A 26,002-nucleotide genomic window follows, 5' to 3' on the forward strand; every position below is an offset into this window, starting at 1 on the left:
CAGGAAGCCTGCTTCCCTCTCACTCTCTCTGCCTGCCTCTCTGCCTACTTTTGATCTCTCTCTGTCAAATAAATAAATAAAATCTTTAAAAAAAAAACAGAGTGGTAAGCCTGAGCTAGGTAACTCTGATGTGTTTTGCCAGTCTCAATAGGAAGCCAGTGCCTTGTCCATTAGGCCATTGTTGCCAGTCTCAATAAAAATTGGGTTTTACCACACAGGGCCCTAAAGCCCAAGGGTTGTCCTGGGTTAGGATTTGAGGCTAAGGTCTTATATAAAGTTGAGATCCTAAAAATATTTCACCTTCAGGGAAAGGGTGAACTAGAACAAATCTTCCAACTGACTTCTGAACACAGTATTCATCTGTATGTATTTAGAGGCATATTTTAGAAGACAAAAAGAATTGCAGATCTTTAATTGTATTCAGTGTTTTGGCATTAGTAATATTATGTTGTAGTTTTTTAGTAATATTTTTTGAATATTATAGAATAAAGCAAATGAGTAAAAACTTTTAGTGGACAGAAAAGAGATACATATATAAAATTATATAAGAAAAATTATGTAAGGGGCTCCTGGGTGGCTCAGTGGGTTAAAGCCTCTGCCTTCGGCCCAGGTCATGATCCCAGGGTCCTGGGATCGAGCCCCGCATCAGGCTCTCTGCTCCGCGGGGAGCCTGCTTCCTCCTCTCTCTCTCTGCCTGCCTCTCTGCCTACTTGTGATCTCTGTCTGTCAAATAAATAAATAAAATCTTAAAAAAAGAAATATATAGAATTGTTGAATCATTATATTGTAACTAATACAACACTGTATATTAATTATACTTGAATTAAAAAGAAAACCTTAGGAATAAATCCAGCAAAATTGGCATTTCTGTTTTATTTTATTTAAAACAATTTTTTTAAAGATTTGTTTTATTTTAGAGAGAGCATGCACAAACAGGGGAAAGGGTATAGTGAGAGGGAGAGAGAGAACCTCCAGCAGTCTCCCCACTGAGGGTGAAACCTGCTGGGAGGGGCTAGATCCCATGACCTGAGACCATAGCCCCAGCTGAAATCAGGAGTCCTCCAATTCAACCAACTGAGCCATCCAGGCACTCCTTGGCATATCTATTTTAGAGAACAACTTGGTGTTATATAACAAATCTGTAGATGCCCTAATATTCAGGAATTCTAGTGATTATATACCATAGAGACATTCTCTCACTCTTCACCGGTGTGATTTTTTTTTTCTTCTTTAATTGCTTACAATGTGATAAACATTGTTAAAAGCACTGAAAATTCAGCAGCAAATAAGCAAAGGAATGTTCATTCCAGAATTTTTCATAATAGCCAAACATTGGAAACACCGTAAGTGGCCATCAACAGGAGAATGAATAAACTGGCTATATTCATACAACAGAAATGTTATGTAGCAGTTAAAATAAATAAGAGATGCATTTATCTATGTACAAAACAATCTAAAAAAAGATGTTTTGTGAAAAAAGCAAATTGAAGATAGATACGTACGATATATTTATGTCAGGCAAAACGATAGTATATATTACCTATGGATATATACATCATAAAAGTGCAAAAACCTGTATCAAGATAATACCAAATTCAAGGCAGAAATCTCTGTGAAGAGGAAGGGGATGAGTTTTATGTGGGACTTCATGGGGACTTCAGTGCCCGTCTGCTTTATTGTATTAAACCAACTGTCATGTAGTGAGTGTTCATTATGTTTTGTATGCCTGAAACAGTTTATAATAACTTAAATTATAGTGTTATTATACAATGCAGTGTTACGAAGTAAAAAAATTCTTTTTTGAAGTAAAAATGTTTTGAAAAATACTACTGAAAAATGTAAGTTGTTACTTACATTCAGCTTTCTCCTTTCTCCATGGTAGGCTAAGATGAGGAAATATTGATGCTAAGTTAATACCTGGTATCCAATTAAACCACCCTTTCTTGAAATAAAATCTAGCACATATCTTCTATTTCTAGAAATGTTCTGCTTTTCTGAGTTTTGAAATTAACTTCTTATGGCTGTTATCACTCATCTATTAGTCATTTCCAGTGAGATGGTTGTACGTACTCTCACTGACATTAAAGAGCGATACATACCATTTTTTCCATTACTCTCTGTAATAGGCGTCAATTGCCAACCGACGAACTGATGCTAGAATTAAATGATCCTGTTGTCTTTTCCAGATAAATGCGGTGCGTGCAATAGTTCCCAATAAGAGCAATAATGAAATCATCCTGGTTTTGCAGCACTTTGATAATTGTGTGGACAAAACAGTACAGGCGTTCATGGAAGGTAATCCTTGTTCAGTTTTTAAATAAGTTTATATTTGTTCAAATAGAAGTTGCTTCAGACTTCTGTAACATTCATTTGGCAGTCTGGTGTTTCATAGGTGATACAGCAGACCCCACGATAACATGGCTTTTTTTTTTTTTTTTAAAGATACCTTTTGAAGATACCTCTTTCAGCCCTAGAAGTAATTCATTCATAAGCTGTATGATATCTTAGAATAGGATACAAACTAAGAAAGCTCATTTTACTCAAAATGTTTTCTGTTAATTTTAAGAACAAATTGTGTGACTAGTGGTATAAGAGACTTGACTGAAACTGGGTTGAATACAAATTTAAGAAACTCCTAGTGACAAACCAGTGACCCAGCAGTCCAGTGACAGATGAAAAATTCAGGGATTCAGCATTCTCTCCAGGCTTCTAGACTGTTTAGTTTGGTTCCTGCAAGTGATTCAAATGTAAGGGTTTCAGTTTCCTTATCTAAAGAGGTGTGTGTGTGTGTGTGTGTGTGTGTGTGTGTGTGTGTGTTTAAGATTTTATTTATTTGACAGAGAGAGAGTGAGTACAAGTAGCAGGGGAGGGGCAGGGAGAGGGAGAAGCAGGCTCCTGACCAGCAGAGAGCCTGACATGGGGCTCAATCCCAGCACCCTGGGATCTCGACCTGAGCGGAAGGCAGATGCTTAACCGACTGAGCCACCCAGGAGCCCTAGTTTCCTTATCGAACATACAGAAGAATGGTGTGTTTAGCTCAGCTTTCAGTTTATAGAGTTGACGAGTGTTTTATAAACTTCTTTCCACATGACTTGTTTGAGAAAAACTTGGCCTGCAGCTATTGCTTCATTGAACAGCAGCGCCACATTAGGTCTTCCTGTTTCTATTCTTCTGGATTTGTCAGTGTATAAGAAACAGACCCAAATACAGTAGGGTTTTTCTTTATCATCATCTGTTTTCATTATAATGTTGGTATTTGGGTCTAGGGTGGTGTATAGCTCTGTCTAAAACAACATAGCCCTAGGGCGCCTGGGTGACTCAGTCGTTAGGCATCTGCCTTCAGCTTAGGTCGTGGTCCCAGGGTCCTGGGATGGAGCCCCATCAGGCTTTCTGCTCAGCAGGAAGCTTGCTTCTCCCTCTCCCACTCCCCCTGTTTGTGTTCCCTCTCTCGCTGTGTCTCTTTCTGTCAAATAAATAAATAAAATCTTAATAAATAATAGACAATAATAAAACAACATAGCCAAGGTAGTACGTGATCTTCTAGAGGGGAGGGCATAGCATATTTGGGCTAAAACCAGTTATCTTTGTGTTTGGTCTATACTTTATAAATAAAAGTATCTTCAAAATGTTCAGGCTACATTACTCTCTTCTTAGAAGAACTTACTAAGGAAATTACGTGAAGGGGGATCTAAATGGAGAGATATTCCATAAGTATAATGTGATTGTCTTATTACATTAGCTCAGAGACTTGAACCTTAACCTTTCCCTATTAGGAACTTTGGAAATTGTCCAGCAATTACAAAATGCAGGGACACTAATTCCTGGTTGACCAGGCATGTGGTAGGAGAGAAAAAATCTGTTAATTGGTTTCTTTTACAGGTAGTGCCAGTGAAGTACTCAAAGAATGGACAGTAACAGGCAAGAAAAAGGTAAAAATGAATTAAATTTAAGACCATAATATTGGCACTTGTATTATTAAAAAAATTTAGGTCCTGCAAAAATATTTGAAAGAAAAGATTTACATATGCGACTTCACTTCCTCTGGTTTAAAAAAGTCCTCAGTGACAGCGAAACACAGTTGCGTATGTAGAGTACCACACAGTCTCTTCCACATGATTTAAGGCTTGAACTCATGACCCTGAGATAGAGTCACATGCTCTACAGACTGAGCCAGCCAGGCGTCCCTCTGTTCACTTTTCTTCAGTATTTTTTCTTTCTGTTCCTCAGACTCGACAATTTCCATTCTCCCATCTTCAGGTTCACTGATTTGTTTTTTTCTTTTGTCTGCTGACATCTGCCTTTGACTCTCTTTAGTGAATTTTAAAATTTCAGTTACCCTACTTTTCAGCTCCAGTATTTCTTTATTGATTTCTTTTAGGTTTCCTATCTCTTTATTGATTCTTCATTTTGTTCATACTTTGTTTTCTTGATTTTTCTCTACATCTTGTAGTTTTTTTTGAGCAACTTTAAGAGAATTATTTCATTTTCTTTTTAAGTTTTTATTTAAATTCCAGTTCGTTAACATGCCATGTAATATTAGTTTCAGGTGTACAATATAGTGATGCAACACTCCATACGACACTCATGCTCATCACAAGGGCCCTCCTTTATCCACATCACCCATTTCCCCCTTCCCCCTCCCCACCTCCCCGCTGGTGACCAGCAGTTTGTCCTCTATAGTTAAGAGGAAGACAGTTACTTTAGTCTTTAATGTATCTGCCAAGAGATCTTTTCAGGAGCAGTTTCTGTGTTTTTTTTTTTAGTTTGTTTTGTTTTGTTTTTTCCTTTAAATAGACCATACTTGTTTTTTGTGTGGATTTGTGCCTTGGGATTTTTTTTGAAAACTGGACCTTTGAATCTAACAGTGTGGTAACTTTAGAAATCAGATTCTCCCCCTTCCTCAGGGTTTTTTTTTTTTTTTTATTTAATATTTTATTTATTTATTTGACAGAGAGAGAGGTCACAAGTAGGCAGAGAGGCAGGCAGAGAGAGAGGGAGAAACAGGCTCCCCACTGAGCAGAGAGCCCAATGTGGGGCTCGATCCCAGGACCCTGAGATCATGACCTGAGCTGAAGGCAGAGGCTTAAACCACTGAGCCACCCAGGTGCCCCTCCTCAGGGTTTTCTTATTTTTTGTTATTGTTAGTTTCCTGGGGCACGGCTCTTTCTATTTCCCTGGAAGTCACTCAGCCAAAGAGGATGGGGCTTGGAACAATGGGAGGAGGTGCCATAGCACTGATGCCTGCCTCTTTGTCTGCACTTCTGTGATCAAAAGCAGCAATCAGTGACTAGAGCACAGATCCCCAATATTTGGAGGACAGGGTTCTCTTTGTCTACCCTGGCTCCCATAATTTGTGCAAGCTGCTCCAAGAACAGGTGCATAGCTTCCTCTCCCCTAGAGGAACTGCTTCTATGGTAGGAGCTGACACTAACTGAAATTAACCACAATTTACTGTCCAGGTCTTCACCTGCAAATTGCACGCCTTCAATAGACTCCAGGGTTCCAAAATAGTTATATCAGACAGATTCTGCCGTGTAATTGTTGTCTAGCAAGACAGATGACTGGTGCTTGCTCCTCTGTCATCTTCCCAGAGTCCTCTCCCGTGCAATTTTAATTTCTGTCTCTTATTAGACTGAGGTTCCACTTCATTACATAAGTTTCTGTGCTATACCAGTTTTTTCTATTGGGTTATTGTTTTCTTTGGTTTTTGTTAGACCTCTGTATACATTTAATGTTTTGTATATACGTTGGACATGTATTTCACATTTTAAAATTTATGTTTTTTGATTTTGCTTATGGTAGGTTTTACCATACATAAATTTTTTATATTTATGTGTTTGAGCTCATCCAAGGCATTTTACATAGTTATTTTAGTCAGTAGCCCAAGATAGACAAAAATATGTTCAGTTTCTGGAAGAGCATATGAGAAATTGGTAACATTGACTATCTTTGGTAACTAGAGTTACCACTCTGGATTGTTCGGCGGGTGTCTTCTTTTTCTTTTCTTTTTTCCAAATCTTTAATAATCATTAGAACAAAAAGAAGAAAAGCAAACCCAAGCCTTCAGCAGAACCAAGTAACAGTATCCCAGATTCCAGTAAATCGGTTTCCATTCAAGAGGAACAGTCTGTGGCTTCTTCAGAGAAAGGTGGTATTAATGGTTACCATGTCAACGGTGCCATCAATGATACTGAGTCTGTGGACTCTCTCAGTGAGGGTATGGAGATACTTTCAATAGATGCCAGAGAACTGGAAGATCCTGAGTCTGCCACACCAGATATGCTGGATAGAGCAGGTGAGTTTATTAACAGGTCTTTGAAAAGTTGCATTCTGTTGAAAAATACAAGGGCTTCCTGGTTGAGAAAGCAGTCAAATTACATTCAATTTTAGCTTTTTACTTTTTAGTTTTTGTTGCCTTTTATATGAAAGAGTCACATTTTGTACAGCTGATTCTTGAACAACATGGGTATGTGGGTTCATTTATATGTGGATTTTTTTTTTTTTAAATACAATACAGTACTGTAAATATATTTTCTCTTCCTAATGATTTTCCTTTTTTTTTAAATTTTTAATTTTTTAAATTTCTTTTCGGTGTACCAGAATTCATTGTTTATGCACCACACCCAGTGCTCCGTGCAGTATGTGCCCTAATGATTTTCTTAATTACAACTTCTTTTCTCTAGCTTACTTTATTTTAAGAATACAGGATATAATACATATAAAGTATAAAATATGTGTTTATCAACAGTTTATGTTTTGGTAAGGCTTCTGGTCAACAACAGTAGTCTATTAAGTTTTGGGAGAGGCGAAGTTATATAAACATGTTCAACTGCAGGGGACGGTGGGGGGGTTAGTGCCCCAATGCCCACATTGTTTAAGGGTCAACTGTAATTATCAAAGGCAAAGAAAAATATAATTTTTATTCCATTGTCTCATATTTTAATTTTAGTTTAAGTCAGTCTTTTTTTTTTTTTTAAGACTTCTATTTATTTATTTGACAGACAGAGATCACAAGTAGGCAGAGAGGCAGGCAGAGAGAGGAAGGGAAGCAGGCTCCCTGCTGAGCAGAGAGCCCGATGCTGGGCTCTATCCCAGGACCCTGGGACCATGACCTGAGCCAAAGGCAGAGGCTCCAACCCACTGAGCCACCCATGCACCCCGCCCCCGCCTTTTTTTTTTTTTTTTTTTTTTTTTTTTTTTAAGATTTTATTCATCCATCTGGAAGAGAGAGAAAGCACGAGGGGGGAAGGGTCAGAGGGAGAAGCAGACTTCCTGCCAAGCAGGGGACCTGATGCTGGACTCCATCCCGGGATTCCAGGATCATGACCTGAGCCAAAGGCAGTTGCTTAACCAACTGAGCCACTGCCCAGGTGCCCAGTTTAAGTCAGTCTTGTGGAAATCTTCTAATTTAATAATCCCTTAGTAGTTAGAGATTACAAAAGGTGACCTTGAGTTTTTTTTAATTGTGTTTTACTAAGAAAATGAGGAGTTGCTGTCAGTGGTGTTATTCTAGGACTCAACACAGTGAAGAATAGATAATAATAACTGTAATCCAATGGCTTTCATGAGCAGTAGACTGTCGGCTTTTATAGCCCCACATTTGTTTTCTAGTAAAGATTTAAGATTAGTGTTAGCTGTAAATTCACATATCTTGCACATATTTTGTTTTATTAACCATTTTGATGAATATTGGGAATATATTGGGAATATCTTTTTTATTTTTATTTTTTTAAGATTTATTTATTTGAGAGAGAGAGAGGGAATGCACACTTAGAAGAGGGGCAGAGGGAGCGGGAAAGAGACAGCTAAGCAGACTCTGTGCTACGCGTGGAGCCCAACATGGGGCTCAAGCTCCTCACCCTGATATCAGGCTCGGAGCCAAAACCTAGAACCAGGTGCTTAACCAACTGCACCACCCAAGTGCCCGGGGAATATCTCTTTTAAAATTGGTTTTTTAATTACCTGTTTGTTAATCCATGTCCCCTTGCTCTGTTCCTGCTAACAGGAATTATTAATTAATGTAATGACGATTTAAGAATTATCCTATACTTCTTTGATGTTCTTTTATTGAGGAGTTTGCTCACGCACAAAGACTTAGAGAAAGATACAGCACCTATGCTGACGTCAAACAAAGCAAAGACAGTCAGTAGCTTCCTTTTTTTTGCTGAGCTAGCTCTTCTCTTATTTCCTCTTTGCCTTTTTCCTAAAACTTTCAAAATTCTTTGTTCCCTGGAACAGTGTAAAACTCTTTTTTCCTTAACATAACTTACAGAAGCTATCAGAAATTAGTGCTATTGACTCTCTGCACTTCCTTGTGCCCAGAGCTACCAAGATACAGGGAACAAGCTAGCTTATCTCACAATGGGTTAACACAGACTTGTCTTCATTCAGGACACAGCGTAGGGCTGAGCCTGACGCTCCAACTGCTTCTGCTCTTTGTTCTGTTTTGTCAGTCGTTTTCGTTCACGGCCTTTAAGAGGCATAGTTCTGCTGGAACATTTTTACCTTTCTTGTTTGTTTATACTTAAGACTGCTTGATTGATATACCCCTAAATTTTACTCTAAAATACTGGCCTCTTTCTTTGACAGGGTCCATGCTGGAGAATGGCATCTCTGATTTTGAGCCTAAGTCCTTGACTATGCAGTCGACTCAGAATTCTCAACAAAATAGGAATGCTAACAGAACTCTTCCACGACCAACCACAGCACCTCAGTTTGCAAATCTGGGGATGGAAGACATTCCGCTCTCCACCAACAAAAAGCTAGGTAAATCAGAAGCCTACCTTTGAGAGAAAACAAAACAAAAAAATCCGGTTTTGGCTAGTGAGGGCAGATCATCTCCTTGTTCCCACAGATAAGGTCTCAAAATGGTAGCAGGTAATACGTTTTCTGTTTTTTAGGCAGTGATTACCCCTGTCTAACTCCGTGTGCACAGTTGGAGTTTGATAGTATTTTAGATGTTGTGCAGTCTTGTCACAATGATGGGGATCCTTTTAGTGAATGAAAGTCAAACTCTACTGGTCAGGAATGACTTTTCTGCTAACATTAACTTGTTTATTTGCTTTACTGCAACATTTTTGTACTGTTTCCTTCTTTTTTATCTCCTGGTTGACTTAACAGTAAAAAGCTCTGCCATCTCTGACATGACATTTTAAAAATATATTTTCATTTCTCTTCACAACTTCGCGTTCTTGGTAATATCTGTCAGACTGGAGCTTTAAACAAGATCATTTTCTCTTAAGTAAGTACTCAGCATTGACTGGTGGTAGCTCTTTGCTTTTTTTTTTTTTTAACTGTAATAATCATTTAAATAATCAGGCAGTAATTAAACAGGTAGAGAGGACAGCCTCTCTGAGTGTCACACATCTAAGCAAGGAAGGTGGTCTACTCCACAAAGAAACAGAAATGTAAAAGACACTTGTAACCTGTAGCTCTTCATTGAATTATTTATTCCACATGAGCTAAATTTAATTAGTGAAGCTTTCCTTTTTTTTTTTATAGTTTTTTTTTTCCCCAAGATTTTATTTATTTATTTGACAGAGAGATCACAAGTAGGCAGAGAGGCAGGCAGAGAGAGAGGAGGAAGCAGGCTCCCTGCGGAGCAGAGAGCCAGACGCGGGGCTGGATCCCAGGACCCTGAGATCATGACCTGAGCCGAAGGCAGCGGCTTAATCCACTGAGCCACCCAGGCTCCCCTGAAGCTTTCCTTTTAAATCTAACATAACCCTCAGCTTGGTGCAGAAAAGCACATCAAAAAATATTCAGTCAAACAAAAAGAAAAGGATGAGGCTTGAAAGCTTTTGAGTAGATTTGGAAAGAAATCAAGAGGAATTTAAATACAAAATGGAAAATCTGTATGTTGGCACATTAAAAACTTAGATCCATGATTCCACCTATCAATTGTACATATAACTTTGACATTGGTGAATATAGAAAGGTCAGTAGAACTCTCAGAACTGGTTGGAATGTGTTGGGTAGGTAAATATATTTCATCTTTATCTACAAAGTCGACTTACCCACATATAATGTTTCAATTTTACTACACAGAGAGAATTTTATTAATTTTACAGTGTCTACATGGTGAATTATATTCTACTGAGTCTTGTCACTTAGTTTTGAAACTTTGGTACATATTCAAATACTTATTTTTTTAGCGTTTTTTCTTACTTTGATTTCATTTGGATCATTTTTGAAGTTGCTATCTTCAAATCCATTAATCTTTTTTTTTTTTTTTTTTTAACAGTTTCTAATCTGCTGTTAGTTCCATCCAGTGTATTTTTCATCTCGGACATTGTCTTTTCTTCATCTCTAGAGGTTCAGTTGGGGTTTTTTTAAAGTATCATCCATGTCTCTCCGTAACATGTTTATGTTTTCCTCTGTCTTCTTCACCATATGGTATCTGATTACATTAGTTGTTTTGATGTCCATATTTACTTGATTCTACATCTGTGACATCTCTGCATCTGCTTCTGTTCTTTGATTTTTCTCTTCACTCTGGGTCATATTTGTCCCCCTCTTTGTATGCCTAGTAATTTTTTCTTGGATGCCAGACATGGGAATTTTTCTTTTTGATTGCTAGATATTTTTGTGTTTTATCTATGTATTCTTTTTTTTTTTTTTTAAGATTTTATTTAAGAGAGAGAGCACAAGCAGGGGGAGGGGCAAAGAGAGAAGGAGAAGCAGGTTCCCCGCTTAGCAGGGAGCTGGACTTCAAGCTCCATCCCAGGATCTTGGGATCATGACCTGAACCGAAGCCAGATGTTTAGCAGGCAAAGCCAGCCAGGAGCCCTATTTAATTATTCTTATGATTTGTTTTGAGACTATTATTTGGTAACAGTCTGAGATTTGCTTTTAAGCTTTGTTAGATGGAACTAGAGTAGCCTTTAGAGATAATTTTGCCTCATTACAAAGGCAGTAGCCTTCCAAGTGCTCGACTGGTCCCCCTTTGTGGTGGGTGTAAACACGAACTATTTGTGGTCTGGGTGAGGTCTGGGGATTGTTCTACCTGTTCCTTTCCATTGGTTCTTTTTCCTGTCTCAGTAGTTTCCTCACACTGATGCATTCAGAATCCTCTGTAGATCTCTTCAGTTTTCTCATCTTTGTGTACCTCTCTCCTCCCCAGTATTCAGCCCTTAGAATTTGCACCACCTTGGCCTCCCCAGTTCTCGGCTCTCCCCCCTCAATCCAGGATTAGGATTTCTCCTCCTTGCACTGCAGCCTGGAAACTCTTGTGGCAGTAAGCTGGGGCAATCAGGGTCCTCAGGTTTCTGTTTTCTCAAGGAAAAAGTCCTTCTTAATGTCTGTTTTATGAGAACCAAGTTTCATATGTTTTTTTCTGTGTGTATATGTTTAGTTGTTTAAGACAGGAGGATAAACTCAACTCCTATTACTCCATCTTGGCCAGGATACTGTTTTGTTTTTTGTTTTTTTGTTTTTTGTTTTTCATCTATGAAAACATCAATTTTTTGTCGAGGAGCATGGCCCCTTAGGGAATGTTCTTAGTCCACCGACATTTGCTATGTTACATGTGTAGGTGTCCATATTCATCTTTCAAGTTACCTGTGCTCCTTTTTTGTATTAATTCTTGGGTTTTTTTTTCCCCAAGGCTCCAATATTGAAAAATCTGTGAAAGACCTCCAGCGGTGCACAGTGTCTCTTGCACGGTATCGAGTTGTAGTTAAAGAAGAGATGGATGCTTCCATTAAGAAAATGAAACAAGCTTTTGCCGAGTTGCAGAGCTGGTAAGTTAAGTTGCCTTTGATCACAACGGCACAAAAAGGGTCACTTACGAAGGTGCTCAGCCACTCGTGAGGTTCTTTAATTCCTGACTCTTAACTGCTCTAGATAGTAGGGAGAAACTTAGAAGTCCTGTGATATATTTAGCTTTCTGCTTCATTCAGCTCCTTTGGGTCGCAGTGCGGGAATGGGTGGTACAGAGAACTCATGTTCTAGGAATGGGCCTGAGGTTGATAGTGTTCAGAAAGGGACAAATAATTATAGAATAGATCATGTGTCCTTTCTTTAGGGTCTGTCTCTTGTTGCAGGAACCTGCAACAAATGACATGATGTTTTTGAACAAAGTTAAGAAGTAGAAAAGATCTGTTTTTGCTTTCCTTCCTCCTGTCATCCTTCCTAATGCAGCCTGTCCAAATTGTCTCTTCTGTGCCTTATTACTAGTCATTGACTTGTTTTAATTTTGTGTTTTTCAAGCTGTGTTCTAAAAAATAGTCATATCTTAAAATATATTAATATGTTTTTGTAGGGGACGTAGGGTTTGGTAGTTAAAGAGATTTTAAAGTCCTTTTAAAACATTTGACTATGGACTTTTTTTTTTTTTTTTTTTAATTTTATTCATTTGACAGGCATAGAGGTAGGCAGAGAGGTAAGCAGAAAGAGAGGAAGGGAAGCAGGCCCCCTGCTGAGCAGAGAGCCCTATGCGGGGCTCAATCCTAGGACCCTCGGATCATGACATGAGCCGAAGGCAGAGGCTTTAACCCACTGAGCCACGCAGGTGCCCCTTTCTTTTTTTTTCTTTTTTTTTTTTTTTAAGATTTTATTTATTTATTTGACAGACAGAGATCACAAGTAGGCAGAGGGAGGGGGGGAAGCAGGCTCCCTGCTGAGCAGAGAGCCTGATGCGGGGCTTGATCCCAGGACCCAGGTGCCCCTGACTACTGGACTTCTTCAGTGCTTTTCCAGTGCTGATGTGCACTGCAAATCTACAAGAGGAAGCGATGTATCATGCCGTTTCCCAAGTGTATTTGATTATAGAATCTTTTGGGGGGAGAAGTGTATTCTAATGTTTTTGAACACTGAAGCTGTTTTAACTATCATATATTAAGGTGTTAACTAATATTGAAACCCTAACTCCTTCCCGGTATTTGTATTTTATAAGGAACTTTTTTGAAAATAGAAAAGCCCTGGGGCGCCTGCGTGGCTCAGTGGGTTGAACCTCTGCCTTCGGCTCAGGTCGTGATCTCAGGGTCTTGGGATCGAGTCCCACGTCGGGCTCTCTGCTCAGCGCGGAGCCTGCTTCTTCCTCTCTCTGCCTACTTGTGATTTCTCTCTCTGTCAAATAGGTAAGTGAAATCTTTAAAAAAAAAGAAAGAAAGAAAGAAAGAAATAGAAAATAGAAAAGCCTTGAGGACCAAATTCAGTAAAGTGGTGGAAAGACAAGCAGCTAGGTTGATGTTTGGGGTTTTAAGACTGTCTGCTCTGCTGCTTTGTAAAACCTACCTAGATCTGAAATGTGAGAGGAAGGGTTCATGAGTACAGAGAACCTACGCCCCCTTCCTCCCAACCCTCCATCTTTTTTCTTTTTCTGTGGTTGTAGTCAGTCATGTCTCTGTTCATAAACTTAGTTTGGTCACTTCGTGCCACAGGAAACAAGAGATAGGTGGAGTATAGCTAACTTCAGTCCTCCTGTGGGATTGAAGAGGGGGTGAACTAACGAAGATGTAGAGTAAAGCCTCCATAAAGTTGCTGACACCTACTTTTATCATATGAAAAATGTAGAATGGTCCACTAAATCATCATAACCAAAAAGTCCTTCAAGATAGATAATTCATCTGCTAGTCTACCCATCCTTTGTCCTGAATCCTGAGTTTTCCCTTTCAGGTTTTATAACTAGAAACTTAATGTCATATCTTCTGTTTTTCTTTTTACATACATGTTTATTTCAGCCGAATTACTTGTCTCAAGACTTAACATTCACATTTCCTCTTCTGTATAATTGTTAATGCCCCTTTTCCATCCTAATATGTTCTTCTATATCTTCCTACTTCTCTCAATCTAACCAGTTTTCTCAAACTTAATTTTAGCTCTAACTTCTTCTGGAAATATTTTTAGGTAATTGGTTTCTACTCTTTCTGATCCTTCTGGGAGGAAGCATCATGCCCTTTGCCCTGGATTATTATCATATTGGATTTTATTGACTCATTTTGAAAAGAATAAAGAGCTAAGAGTAGGTCATCACAACTTTGCTTTGATAAGCCTCTGGTCTCCGTGATTGTTTAGCTTACTGATTGCTTAGCCACAGGATCTGATTCTATTCAGAAACAGCCTGAACCAGGAAACACAGTTCCGGGAGAGAGATTTGTGAGTTCCTGTTGACTTGGAACCCAGCCAGGGGGAGCCTCCTTCAATAAATGACAAATGAAATGGTTTCCTGCCTGGGAACTGTGTATTTAGGATTGATTAGCAGACGTGGCAACCAGGTCAGTTTAACTTGAGGAAAGAGATTTATCTGCCCTTTCCTGCTGGTGCCCTTCTCTCTAGCTGATTGGGTTTTATAGTACTACCTTATTTCAGTGCCCCTTGTAGTTACGACTTCAAGACATAATTGGCAGGTGAGCTAACTCCATTTGGCACCAAACCAGAGCTTGGAGTTAATGTCACTTAGGAAGAGTCATTTTTTTTGTGTGTGTTGGTTATAGTATAAAAGAAAAGCAAAGTATTTTAACAAATTTGCAACAGTAAGATTACACTACCCCTGAAGGGGCACTGGGGGAATTATATGGATAACTGCTTTCGTTTTGGGGCCAAATGAAAGCTGACACATACCTGTAGGAAGGTAAAGTCAGAGGCTTTCCAATATGTAAAACTTAAAATCATCTCTAGGCCCAAGTTTACTTTTCTTGTTCATTCATAAAATATGTCTGACTTACATTGTTGGAGCTGATAGTTGACTTAAGTTTAAGGCTATTTAGGAAAAGGATATGGAATGGAACATGAAGCTAAAATAGATAAATTATTTTGGACAGTTGTCATATAATGTGTAGGTGAAAATGCCAACAGGAGAATGCTCAACTTGTCTTTTAAATGAAAACTTCTATTTTATTAAAAATCAAAACATACTCATCTAAAAGGAGAAAATGAATAAGAAATTTAAAATTTTATAACTCATCAAGTCAATGTAACTTTATGCTTAAGATGGAGATTTTTCCTATTTGATTCCTCATTCATCTTAGAAAAATTACTTCCTTTTATTTGAACTTCCTTTCTCCTCTTATATTAACCTTCCAGTAGTCTTACCTAAGGCTTTTAGATTCTTAAATCTAAAGTCCATTTAAGATGGTGGAAACTTAAGTATCATTTTATGAACCAAAGCATTTTCAAAAATGTCCAAAAAGCACAGAAATAAAGGAATGGGCTAATGAAATAATGTGTTACCAAAAAAATGTCTATACCACTCCATAGGTCTAAATTATTCTTCAGTTTTTGCATGTTTAGTACATTGGTACCTTATTTCTATGAGCACTTGGCCTGCATGGTTTTCAGTGTTCTTTAATTTCAAATTTTAACTCTTTCTTTCACCATCTGTGAAAATAACTAGTCACATATGAAAATTATAGTTTACCAAACATATTCAGTCATATATGATTTATTTATCTGGATTTCTATCCTGCAAAGTAGGAATTTTAAGTTCAACTTGCTATTTATAAGGGATTTGAATCTTAGGTTAAGCAGTTTGTCTAACATGACATCGTATGTTGCAGACTCAGTGTTCGGATCTCTGTATTCTGACTCCCAGTAACCTGTGATTATCATCCCATCTACCACTGAGAGCCCACTTCTCACTAAAGCTTGGGAAGAATGCTAGAGACTTGATACTTGTCACATATATTCTTTCCTTCTCAGCTTTTATAAAGACTATGTGACAGAGGAAACTTAGGGACTAAGAAATTTTGTCATTATGGAATAGGGTTAGAATGAGGAAGACCAAGATTTTAACTGAGCCTATTAAAGCCTTTTTAAGTATTTTTTCAGTTCAATAAAATAAATCTATGAGAATATTCCATCCAAATATTACTTTGTAATTCAGAAGTCTTAAATCACTCTTCTTAAGTCACAACTTGGAATGACTTGTGATTCACATATCCTTCAGTTCAGATCCTAGTTGTGGGGAAAGTATGAAGATTAAGGGAAAGGTAACTATGGAGTGGGGTTAATTAGAAAAGATTTCTAAAAGGAAATGAATCATTATCAAGCTTTGAATGACAGATAGGATTTTTTTTTTTTTTTTGAAGATTTTATTTATTTGAGAGAGAGCACGTTGGGGGGGGGGGGAGCAGGGGGAGAGAGAGAAGCAGACTCCCCATTGAGCAGGCAGCCTGATATGAGGTGGAGCTCCATCCCAGCACCCTGGGATCATGACCTGAGCTGAAGGCAGACACTTAACTGACTTGAGCCGCCCAGGCACCCCCAGATAGGATTTACATTGGCAGAAAGGATGGGACTAGAACACTGCATTTAGGAAGCCTGATCTAAGCCAGAGGCACAGAAGGGACATGTAGGGACTCTCTATCATGTAGCTACAGCTCAGGGGGCAGTAGTTGAAAGTAGTAAGGGATGAAGTCAGAGACCAAGGCAAAATGAGAGCATTTGATGAAGGAATCTGAATTTTGTGTTTCTTTTTTTTCTTTAAGCTTCCATGATTCCTTTTTTTTTTTTTTTAAGATTTTATTTATTTTTTTTGACAGATAGAGATCACAAGTAGGCAGAGAGGCAGGCAGAGGGAGAGGGGGAAGCAGGCTCCCTGCTGAGGAAAGAGCCAGATGTGGGGCTCGATCCCAGGACCCTGGGACCATGACCTGAGCCAAAGGCAGAGGCTTAACCCACTGAGCGACGGGGCGCCCCTTCCGTGATTCTTTCTTACATTTACTGTATATCCCATCATTATAACAGTTTTTTAAAAATAGTTTAAAAATAGAAGTTAAAGTCCTATAACTCTACCAACTTAAGACATAATTAATTTTTTATTTTCAGTGTTCCCTTGTGTTTCCCATCTACATGCATACATAATCTTCATAGTTGTAATCATCGTGAGCATAATTTTGTAACATATTCTTTTCACTTAAAGTTATCTTTGATTCACATCTCTATAACTGCCTACGCTATGCTAGTGTATATGCGTGTTCATTTAAGAATTTCGAACAATGGGGGCACCTGGGTGGCTCAGTGGATTAAGCCACTGCCTTCGGCTCAGGTCATGATCTCAGGGTCCTGGGATCGAGCCCCGCATCGGGCTCTCTGCTCCGCAGGGAGCCTGCTTCCTCCTCTCTCTCTGCCTGCCTCTCTGCCTACTTGTGATCTCTCTGTCTAAATAAATAAATTAAATCTTTAAAAAAAAAAAAAAGAATTTTCGAACAATGGATCTGGAAAGAATAGGGATCTACCAAAGTTAATATGAAAGCATTTTGCTAAGGGAGATATTCTGCTGAAACCGAGGAATCAAGATGAGTACAGAAATTAGAATAATAATTGCTGCTGCCATTTATTGAGCTGTTATTGTATGTCAGAAGCTTTTATGCACATATCTCTAATCTGTATAATAATATCACTTGTAGTATTATGTGCATTTTATAAATGAGAAAGGATGGACACAGAAAAAAATAATCTGCCCGAAGTCATACTTGGTATTAAGTGACACTTTTCTACTATACCCTGCTTCCTTATTCTGTGTCTTACCAGGTTTCTCTGTTTGCTTTTATTTTTTAGCCTTGGCCGTCCTAGGCTATACTTGTCTCCCTTTAGACATTGCTATCATAATTTGAGGGAGAGGATTTAAAAAAAAAACAACCATACTGTTTCACATGAGGATTTAGTCAACTACTGGCTAGATGGCTTAACTAACCATTCTTCCTTACCAACCAGAAACGTGAACAATAAACTAGTAGTCAGTAATCTAGCTTGCTACTGGTTCTTTTTTCCTAAATATATTGTAAAGTATCATCGAGTTATATGGTCTGTACTTACTACTTTAGAATTGAGATACTTTTTACCACTGGAAAGGAGCAGGAAGAAAAGTTACCCATTGAGGGCCTATTCCAGACAAACAGCTTATATTCACATCCTGACTTTTTTTTTTTTTTAAGATTTTATTTATTTATTTGACAGAGATCACAAGTAGGCAGAGAGAGAGAAGGAAGCAGGCTCCCTGCTGAGCAGAGAGCTGGATGCTGGGCTCGATCCCAGGACCCTGAGATTTGACCTGAGCCGAAGGCAGAGGCTTTAACCCACTGAGCCACCCAGGCTTCTTAAAAGCCACTTCAGACTGTTGAAATATGAAATCTCATGTCTACATGCTTTGTAAAGGACTCCTGGCAAAAAGAGGAACCCACCAAAATTTGATTTAGTAAGCTAGTTCTTTCAATTAATTTTAACCTCTTTCATTCAATCCAGTGGGATGACCTGGCTACCTAACTGGGGCTTTTTGTTTCATTCTGAGCTCACATGTGTAAGCTCACATGTGGTGCTTGGGAACATGGGGCTCTCCAAAACCTATGAAACATAATTAATTTTCTGCTAATAAAAACTACTGACAGTTCTCTCTCTTGATTGTTTTTATGAGAAGGAATTGTCTTTGGAGAAATAAAGGTGTTTGCTTTGACTTTGATTGGCTGGTGGAGTGAGAATAAACAAGTTCTAGGTTTTCAGCAAATGTAATCAAGTACAAATATTTTCTAACATTACTGAGTGGTTTAGAGTATTGTCCCTTAAAATGATTAGCTGTGGAATTGCCAGAGGTGTATTTCATTATAACATTGTTTTCTAATGTAACAACCATAAGCAAATGATATTTAACAATTTTTTGGTACCAAGGAATATCAAAGGCAGTAGCTAGAATCAGTAATCTATATGTTAAATATATTAACCAAAGGGCTTGCTTCAGATGATGGACATAAAATATATGTGAGAGGTATGAATGGCAATACTACAGGAAAAACTATTCTGAGCAACTAAAGAAATTACATAAAAGCTTTAGAATAAATTAAGCAAATAGGAAGATAGTGAAAGTCTTGCTAAGGAGGGAAGGAGATACAGAACTTCAGACATTCACCAGTCTTTTCCCTTAGTGACAGTGACAAGTCATCTAAAACCATTTTTCATGATTGAAGAAAAGACATGAAGTTCTCTACACTGTTAGGAGGCTTGGGCTTAATAAGACCTACTGTCTTTCTAAACAAAGTTCCAGCCATATTCAGCTGAGTTTCATTAGCAGTTTCAGAATCCAGTGTATCTGATGCTTATTTTGGGGTGTTAAAGTTCAAGAGAACCTTGAGAGAACAGTTGCAAATTCGGTGCCAGGAGCAAGGTAACAGAAAGTCTGGCCTGCTGGATGAGCCTTTCACCGCTCTATGAGAGGACTCATCGCTTGCAGTGAGGCCTCTAAACTGTTCCCTCAAACCACAGGGACTTTTTTTTTTTTTTTTTTTAAGATTTTATTCATCCATTTGACAGACAGAGATCACAAGTAGGCAGAGAGAGAGAGAGAGAGGACGAAGCAGGCTCCCGCTGAACAGAGAGCCCAAGACAGGGCTCGATCCCAGGACCCTGAGATATCATGACCTGAGCTGAAAGCAGAGGCTTAACCCACTGAGCCACCCAGGTGTCCCCCACAGGGACTTTTGAATCTCTTGGCCACAGAGCTATCCAGGGACTACTGTTTAGCTTAGGAACAGATAAAAAACTTGAGGTTAAGTTTTCACATTGTTAGGAAGCTGTATTACAATTAACTGCAGTTGTTAATTGTTTAAAAAAAAAAAAGCATATCTTTATGCTTAACATACTTTCCACTTTTGAGCTCTTCCCACCTTCTCTGTTTGGTGATACACATATTTCCCCAACTTTTTTTTTTATTTTATTTAAGATTTTATCTGGGGTACCTGGGTGGCTCAGTGGGTTAAGCCTCGGCCTTCAGCTCAGGTCATGATCCCAGGGTCCCGGGATCGAGTCCCGCATCGGGCTCTCTGTTCAGCAGGGAGCCTGCTTCCTCCTCTCTGTCTGCCTGCGTCTCTGCCTACTTGTGATCTCTCTCTGTCAAATAAATAAATAAAAGTCTTAAAAAAAAATAAAGATTGTATTTATTTATTTGAAAGAGAGAGAGTGCAAGTGAGAAAGCACAAGCAGGGGGAGCCACAGAGGCAGAGAGAGAAGGAGGCTTCCCACAGAGCAGGGAGTCTACAGGGGCTCAACCCCAGGACCCTGGGATCATGACCTGAGTCGAAGGCAGCCGCCTACTCAACTGAGCCACCCAGGCACCCCCTCCCCAACTTTTTATTATGAAAACTTTCAAAGATACAAAAAAGATGAAAGGATAGTACTGCGTGTGTGTGTGTATGTGTGTGTGTGTTGTGTTTTGGTGGAAACTCTTGGAAGTTGCAGGCATCACGACATGTCACCTCTAAATGTTTTAGCATAGGTGTCCTAAACACGTGGTCATTCTACACAACTGCAGTACATCATGTGATGTACTTTTAACAAGAAAGGTGTTATTATGTTGTCTTGTGTCCATCTCAGTCTGTCTGTGGTGATGCTATCAGCTGGGAGCGCCTGGTGGGGGCACTCACCTGGGTCCCACATTACTTGTGATGAGCCCGTATTTGAGCTCATATTGTGATTGGATCAGCCCTGGTGGGTACGATCGCAAGACACACCTCCGCAACAGCCATCAGGGAACTTTGAAAAAACCCAAGATTTATCACTTACATGCCCTAGAAGGTACATGAAAAACCCCAGGCCACAGAACAAGGGGTGCTTCAACAGGGCACAGATTGGGGTTGACAGTGGGCTGCCTAAGGTTTTGTAGGTTCACTCTTTCTTGGTGAAGAGTGAACTTTTCCTACTTTTCCTTGGAAAAGTAGGGCCCCTCAAGTTCTGTGGGTCACTTGGGGCTTTCTAAAAGAGAGATTTCCTGTGTGGGGCAGCCTGGCCGTGGTATGTAGCCAGCAGTCTTGTTTATTTGAGATGTCTTTGCAATGGAGTCTCAAAAGCTTAAGTTCAGGCACTTACGTTACAATCAGAAAAGCCAACACATTTGTTCATTTTTATATTTTAAAGACTTGTGAAAAGTTTAAGGAAACTTGGAATTTGTATCAGGCTTTTTTCTGAGACAGGGTCCCAGCAGCCTCAATGAATGAGTAGATTCCTCTCTGATTCTTGGCTGCCGTCGCAGGACCTCTCAGTACATGCGATCAGTAACTGGCGAGACACTGCAACGACAAACGAGGAATAGCAGTGCCCACTGCTTTTCAGTGAGGGGGGCTTCTGGCATGAAAAAGTTAAACTTTTTTTTAATGGTGAGGTTGGATGGCTGTCCATGCAACTGCCTCTGAATTTCTTTTTGTTTTTTTTAAAGATTTTATTTATTTATTTGACAGACAGAAATCACAAGTAGGCAGGGAGACAGTCAGAGAGAGAGGAGGAAGCAGGCTCTCCGCGGAGCAGAGAGCCCGATGCGGGGCTCGATCCCAGAACCCTGGGATCATGACCTGAGCCGAAAGCAGAGGCTTTAACCCACTGAGCCACCCAGGCGCCCCTGCCTCTGAATTTCTTATAATCACCAGTGAGTCAGTTGGAAAACAGAGTATTTAAATGGATACTCGTCATTCCTGCAAGGGAAAAAAAAGAAAGCCCATCCTAGCTCCTACTGCCACAGAAATTCTGACTGTGACAGTGCAGAACTTTTTTCCTGCTAAACGCATCACATGACATTCTGCTTTTTCATAATAAAGGTTGTAAGCTGCAAAAAGCTTACTTGTTTGCTGAAGTCTTTTAATAAATATTTTACAAGCTTTGCCAGAGCAGATTTGTCATCTGGTGGACAGTGTCTGCATCTTAAGGTGATTCGGCAACAGAAAAGAGGTGGTGTCAAAACTGAGGCCTGGCAGCTCCTGTCCGTGGTGCTTTTGTTTCGCTTTTAGGTATTCTCAATGCTGCTAGGGCTCTTGGAGCAAGACACTGCCGAGGTGTGGGAAATGCTTTCTTAGCAGAGTACTGCTGCCCTACAGTGGTTGCATCTTCTCTCCAGTCTGGGGCTTTTGGATTAATATGCCAACCAAATTTGTTTCATCACAAGTCTGTTTATTAGCATCACACGTAATGGTGATCAGACCTACGTTCTCTGGCTCTTCACTATAAAGGATTTTGCTCCTTGAGGGGATGACGGCGCCTTGTCCTTTTTTGGATTCCTCACACTGTAGTCTCTGTATTAACTACTTTGTGCTAACATCACTACATACTGAACTAAATTGAATCAGTATTCTTATATATGTATGTTTATATGTATATGTGTGTGTTTATGTATGTATGTGATTAGTTTCACAATCAGAAGAGTACAACTGTTATTAACCCTATAGATATAGTCCTATTCAAAAGGGGAGATCAGAATGAATAGCAAATTTAAAGAGAGTTGGAAAATTTCATGTCTACATAGGTATTAAAATTTTAGATATTTTTTTTACCACTGATAAACCGATATGGTAAGGGAAATTACTTGGTATCAGGAGGTTGAAGACTAGGGCAGACTTGTTGCCTCTCTGTACGTTGAAGGTGTTGGGCTCTTTTATAAGGACACAGGATGCTTTATTTTTTTTTTTCCCTTTTTATTTCTTTTTTCAGCGTAACAGTATTCATTCTTTTTGCACAACACCCAGTGCTCCATGCAAAACGTGCCCTCCCCATCACCCACCACCTGTTCCCCCAACCTCCCACCCCTGACCCTTCAAAACCCTCAGGTTGTTTTTCAGAGTCCATAGTCTCTTATGGTTCGCCTCCCCTCCCCAATGTCCATAGCCCGCTCCCCCTCTCCCAATCCCACCTCCCCCCAGCAACCCCCAGTTTGTTTTGTGAGATTAAGAGTCATTTATGGTTTGTCTCCCTCCCAATCCCATCTTGTTTCATTTATTCTTCTCCTATCCCCCTACCCCCCCATGTTGCTTCTCCATGTCCTCATATCAGGGAGATCATATGATAGTTGTCTTTCTCCGATTGACTTATTTCACTAAGCATGATACGCTCTAGTTCCATCCACGTTGTAGGACACAGGATGCTTTAATGTGCCTGCAAACCATTTATATTTGCAATGGAGAAGATACAAATTACCCATTTAATATTCTTCTTCTGTAAAAAGCCTACCAGAAACCTTTAATTTCCTTTCTTCTGGATTACTCTTAAAAGTTTACCTGATGCCAGCAAAATGTATATATGCTCTTTTAATTACTTTGTCTTCTGACGACTAAAGCGCCAGAAACAAAACAAATGAGCAGAGGGAAGAAATAGAGAAAGCGAGAGAGAGGCAAACCAAGACACAGACTGTTAACTATAGAGGACAAACTGATGGTCACTAGAGGGGAGGTGGGGGGAAGGGGGAGCTTAGTGGGTGATGGGGATGAAGGAGTGTACTTGTGATGAGTGCAGGCCGATGTATGGAAGTGTTGAGTCACTATATTATACACCTGTGATTAATATTACACTGTATGGGGGCACCTGGGTGGCTCAGTGGGTTAAAGCCTCTGCCTTCGGCTCAGGTCATGATCTCAGGGTCCTGGGATGGAGCCCCACATTGGGCTCTCTGCTCAGCAGGGAGCCTGACTCCCCCCTCCTTGTCTGCCTGCCTCTCTGCCTACCTCTCTGCCTACTTGTGAACTCTCTGTCAAATAAATAAATAAATTTTTTTTTTAAAGATTTTATTTATTTATTTGACAGAGAGAGAGATCACAAGTAGGCAGAGAGGCAGGCAGAGAGAGAGGAGGAAGCAGGCTCACTGCGGAGCAGAGAACCCGATGTGGGGCTTGATCCCAGGACCCCGAGACCATGACCTGAGCCGAAGGCAGCGGCCCAATCCACTGAGCCACCCAGGCGCCCCATAAATAAAATCTTAAAAAAAAAAAAAAGAAATTGAGTTTTAAAAAATATTACACTGTGTGTTAACTCACTGGAATTTAAATTAAAAACTTAAAAATAGACTAAAGTGCCAGTGACTTGATGTAACTGTGGTAAATGTTGGAATATGCAGATCCTTATTGTGAATAAATTTACCATGCCCTCTAAGGGGTATTGCCTTGTAAAATGTATTAGAAGCAAAGCTGTCCAGTTTTATAGACCAAAAGAAGAAAGATTTGAGCATGAATGTGGAAGTACAGAATTTCCTCCCGTAAGGACTTCTGCTTTAGCACAAATTTAGTGGGAATTGTTCTGTAGCTTGCTACTGCCACCTACTGGTTCTCCATTCTTGGCCTGCACCTCCTGGTTTACTGGAATCCATAGAAATAAAACGAAATTAGGTCTATTTATTGGAATACTTAAAATATTCTTTGCTGAGGGCGAGACAATTTTTATGTGGTCCACACAGGGTTTACTTTGTCGTATGCTTTTAGTGAACAAAGTCTTAAGTCTCTCTCCACTGTTAACAATGTGCTACTTCTGTTTGAGTTTCTGACCAACATTTTTTCCCTTTGTCATCTTTTCCTAGTTTAATGGATCGAGAAGTGGCATTGCTTGCCGAAATGGACAAAGTTAAAGCTGAAGCAAGTAAGACTGATCTGTAGTTAAAGCTTTTACCAGTTAGTAGGCATCTGCCTTTCAACCCTCTTAACAAAAGCTCGATATAATTGCCGCTAGAAGAGTTTATGTATGTATTTAAACTATCTTGAGCACTTGTACTGCCCTGGCATATGAATCCTTTCAGGTGAAACAACTTTACAAGAAACTGTTTTTTAATATTTTTGAATGTCAGCATTTTGAATGTAAACCGCAATTTTACTGCTTCATGGTTTCTGCCACCACAGCCTGAGTTCGGAAAATAAAAGTATCCTCGCAGGTGCCTGGGCTTTGTTTTATTTTGTTTTTAGCTTCCAGTGATTATGGGGGTTTTTTCTACTTGGCAAAAAATGTTTGGCATCATCAGAGGAGACCTCACTAGGTTCCCTGCACGTTAGTGTAACCGTTATTGTGGTTACCGATCTCTGATTCTCAGATTTCGAACAGTCTTCACTCAGTGTCTGTGGTCACTAGGTCAGGGAATTCAATGAAAGGAGGTTGTAGGATACCATGACTAGGGTTCCTTGAAAGGCTACTAAAAGATTCTGGAAGAGTAGAGTCTAACTTGGGTAATTTGTGGGGGTTTTTGTAGCAAAGAACCAGATGATCTGTATTTTTTGTCATTTCTGAAAGGTTAGTAAAAGATACACAGCTGTATGGAAAGAAGGGAATGTCAATTGCAGCTTCTATGATGGCATTGATTCCAGGCTTTTCAGCAGTGGTTTTTATCTTCATGTGTTGGATGCTAGATTTGTAATTAGCAGGGTTGTTTCTTTTAACCTGCTCTCAAACTGGTAAGAATGGAAATAGGTTGAGATGATGACTCACAATTAAACCATTTGTGTTTATGGTCATGGGCCAGGGGAGGCATGGAGCTGAGTTCCATTTTGACCTGAAATGTTGAACAGGTATTCTCCACTGTTTTTCAGAGGTGAGATTTAAATTGAGTGGTATATCCTGAAATGTCTAAATGTGACAATTTCGGTCCATTCATGTACCTATTTGTTCTATTTTGAAGATGAAGTTTCAGATAAAATAAAACGAGTGAGAGGATATAGCCCTTCCTTTTGAGAAGGTACTTTTTAAAAACAGAACTTTCATAGAAAATTCCAAACATATTTCAAATAAAGAGGCTAATTAACTGCCATTATCCAGTTTCAACTAATTATCATCAATTCTCTCTCTTTTTTTTAAAAGATTTTATTTATTTATTTGAAGAGACACAGCAAGAAAGGGAACACAAGCAGGGGGAGCAGCAGAAGGAGAGGGAGAAGCAGGCTCCTCACTAAGAGGGGAGCCCGATGCGGGCATGATTCTAGGACCCTGGGATCATGACCGGAGCCAAAGGCAGCCACCCAACCCATTGAGCCACACAGGCGCCCCAATTATCATCAATTCTTGACCATCTTACCAAATTAAGAGCTACAGAGTTTTACTTAATTTCATCGGTTGTACATCTGTATCTTCTTTCTCTCATGCTGAAAATCCTGGTTCTCAGTGTCACTAAATGTAATTATTTACTGACACTATCAAGAAGGTGCTTCATTTTCTTTTTTACACATAATCGTTTTATTAATTTGCATGTTCACAATACTTCACAGTTTAGAGATTTTTCTCTCATTCATCTATGATCTTCACATTAACCTTATGAGGTAATTAGGTTTTCCTATTTTTGTTTTCA

General features: G+C 39.3%; 1 protein-coding gene across 2 annotated transcripts in view; it reads left to right on the top strand.

Annotated features, from left to right (window-relative positions):
- The window catches only part of SPATS2 (spermatogenesis associated serine rich 2), a 158,882-nt gene that overhangs the window by 124,442 nt on the left and 8,438 nt on the right, over positions 1 to 26,002 (top strand). For both annotated transcript variants that reach the window (XM_046011141.1, XM_046011140.1), the window contains exons 4-9: positions 2,187 to 2,295; positions 3,880 to 3,929; positions 6,034 to 6,295; positions 8,590 to 8,766; positions 11,606 to 11,741; positions 24,254 to 24,312. In XM_046011141.1, coding sequence (XP_045867097.1) covers positions 2,187 to 2,295; positions 3,880 to 3,929; positions 6,034 to 6,295; positions 8,590 to 8,766; positions 11,606 to 11,741; positions 24,254 to 24,312 — 793 coding nt within the window. The remainder of the gene's footprint in view (positions 1 to 2,186; positions 2,296 to 3,879; positions 3,930 to 6,033; positions 6,296 to 8,589; positions 8,767 to 11,605; positions 11,742 to 24,253; positions 24,313 to 26,002) is intronic.

The sequence above is a fragment of the Meles meles genome, chromosome 7 (assembly GCF_922984935.1).
Source record: "Meles meles chromosome 7, mMelMel3.1 paternal haplotype, whole genome shotgun sequence".
NCBI lineage: Eukaryota > Metazoa > Chordata > Mammalia > Carnivora > Mustelidae > Meles > Meles meles.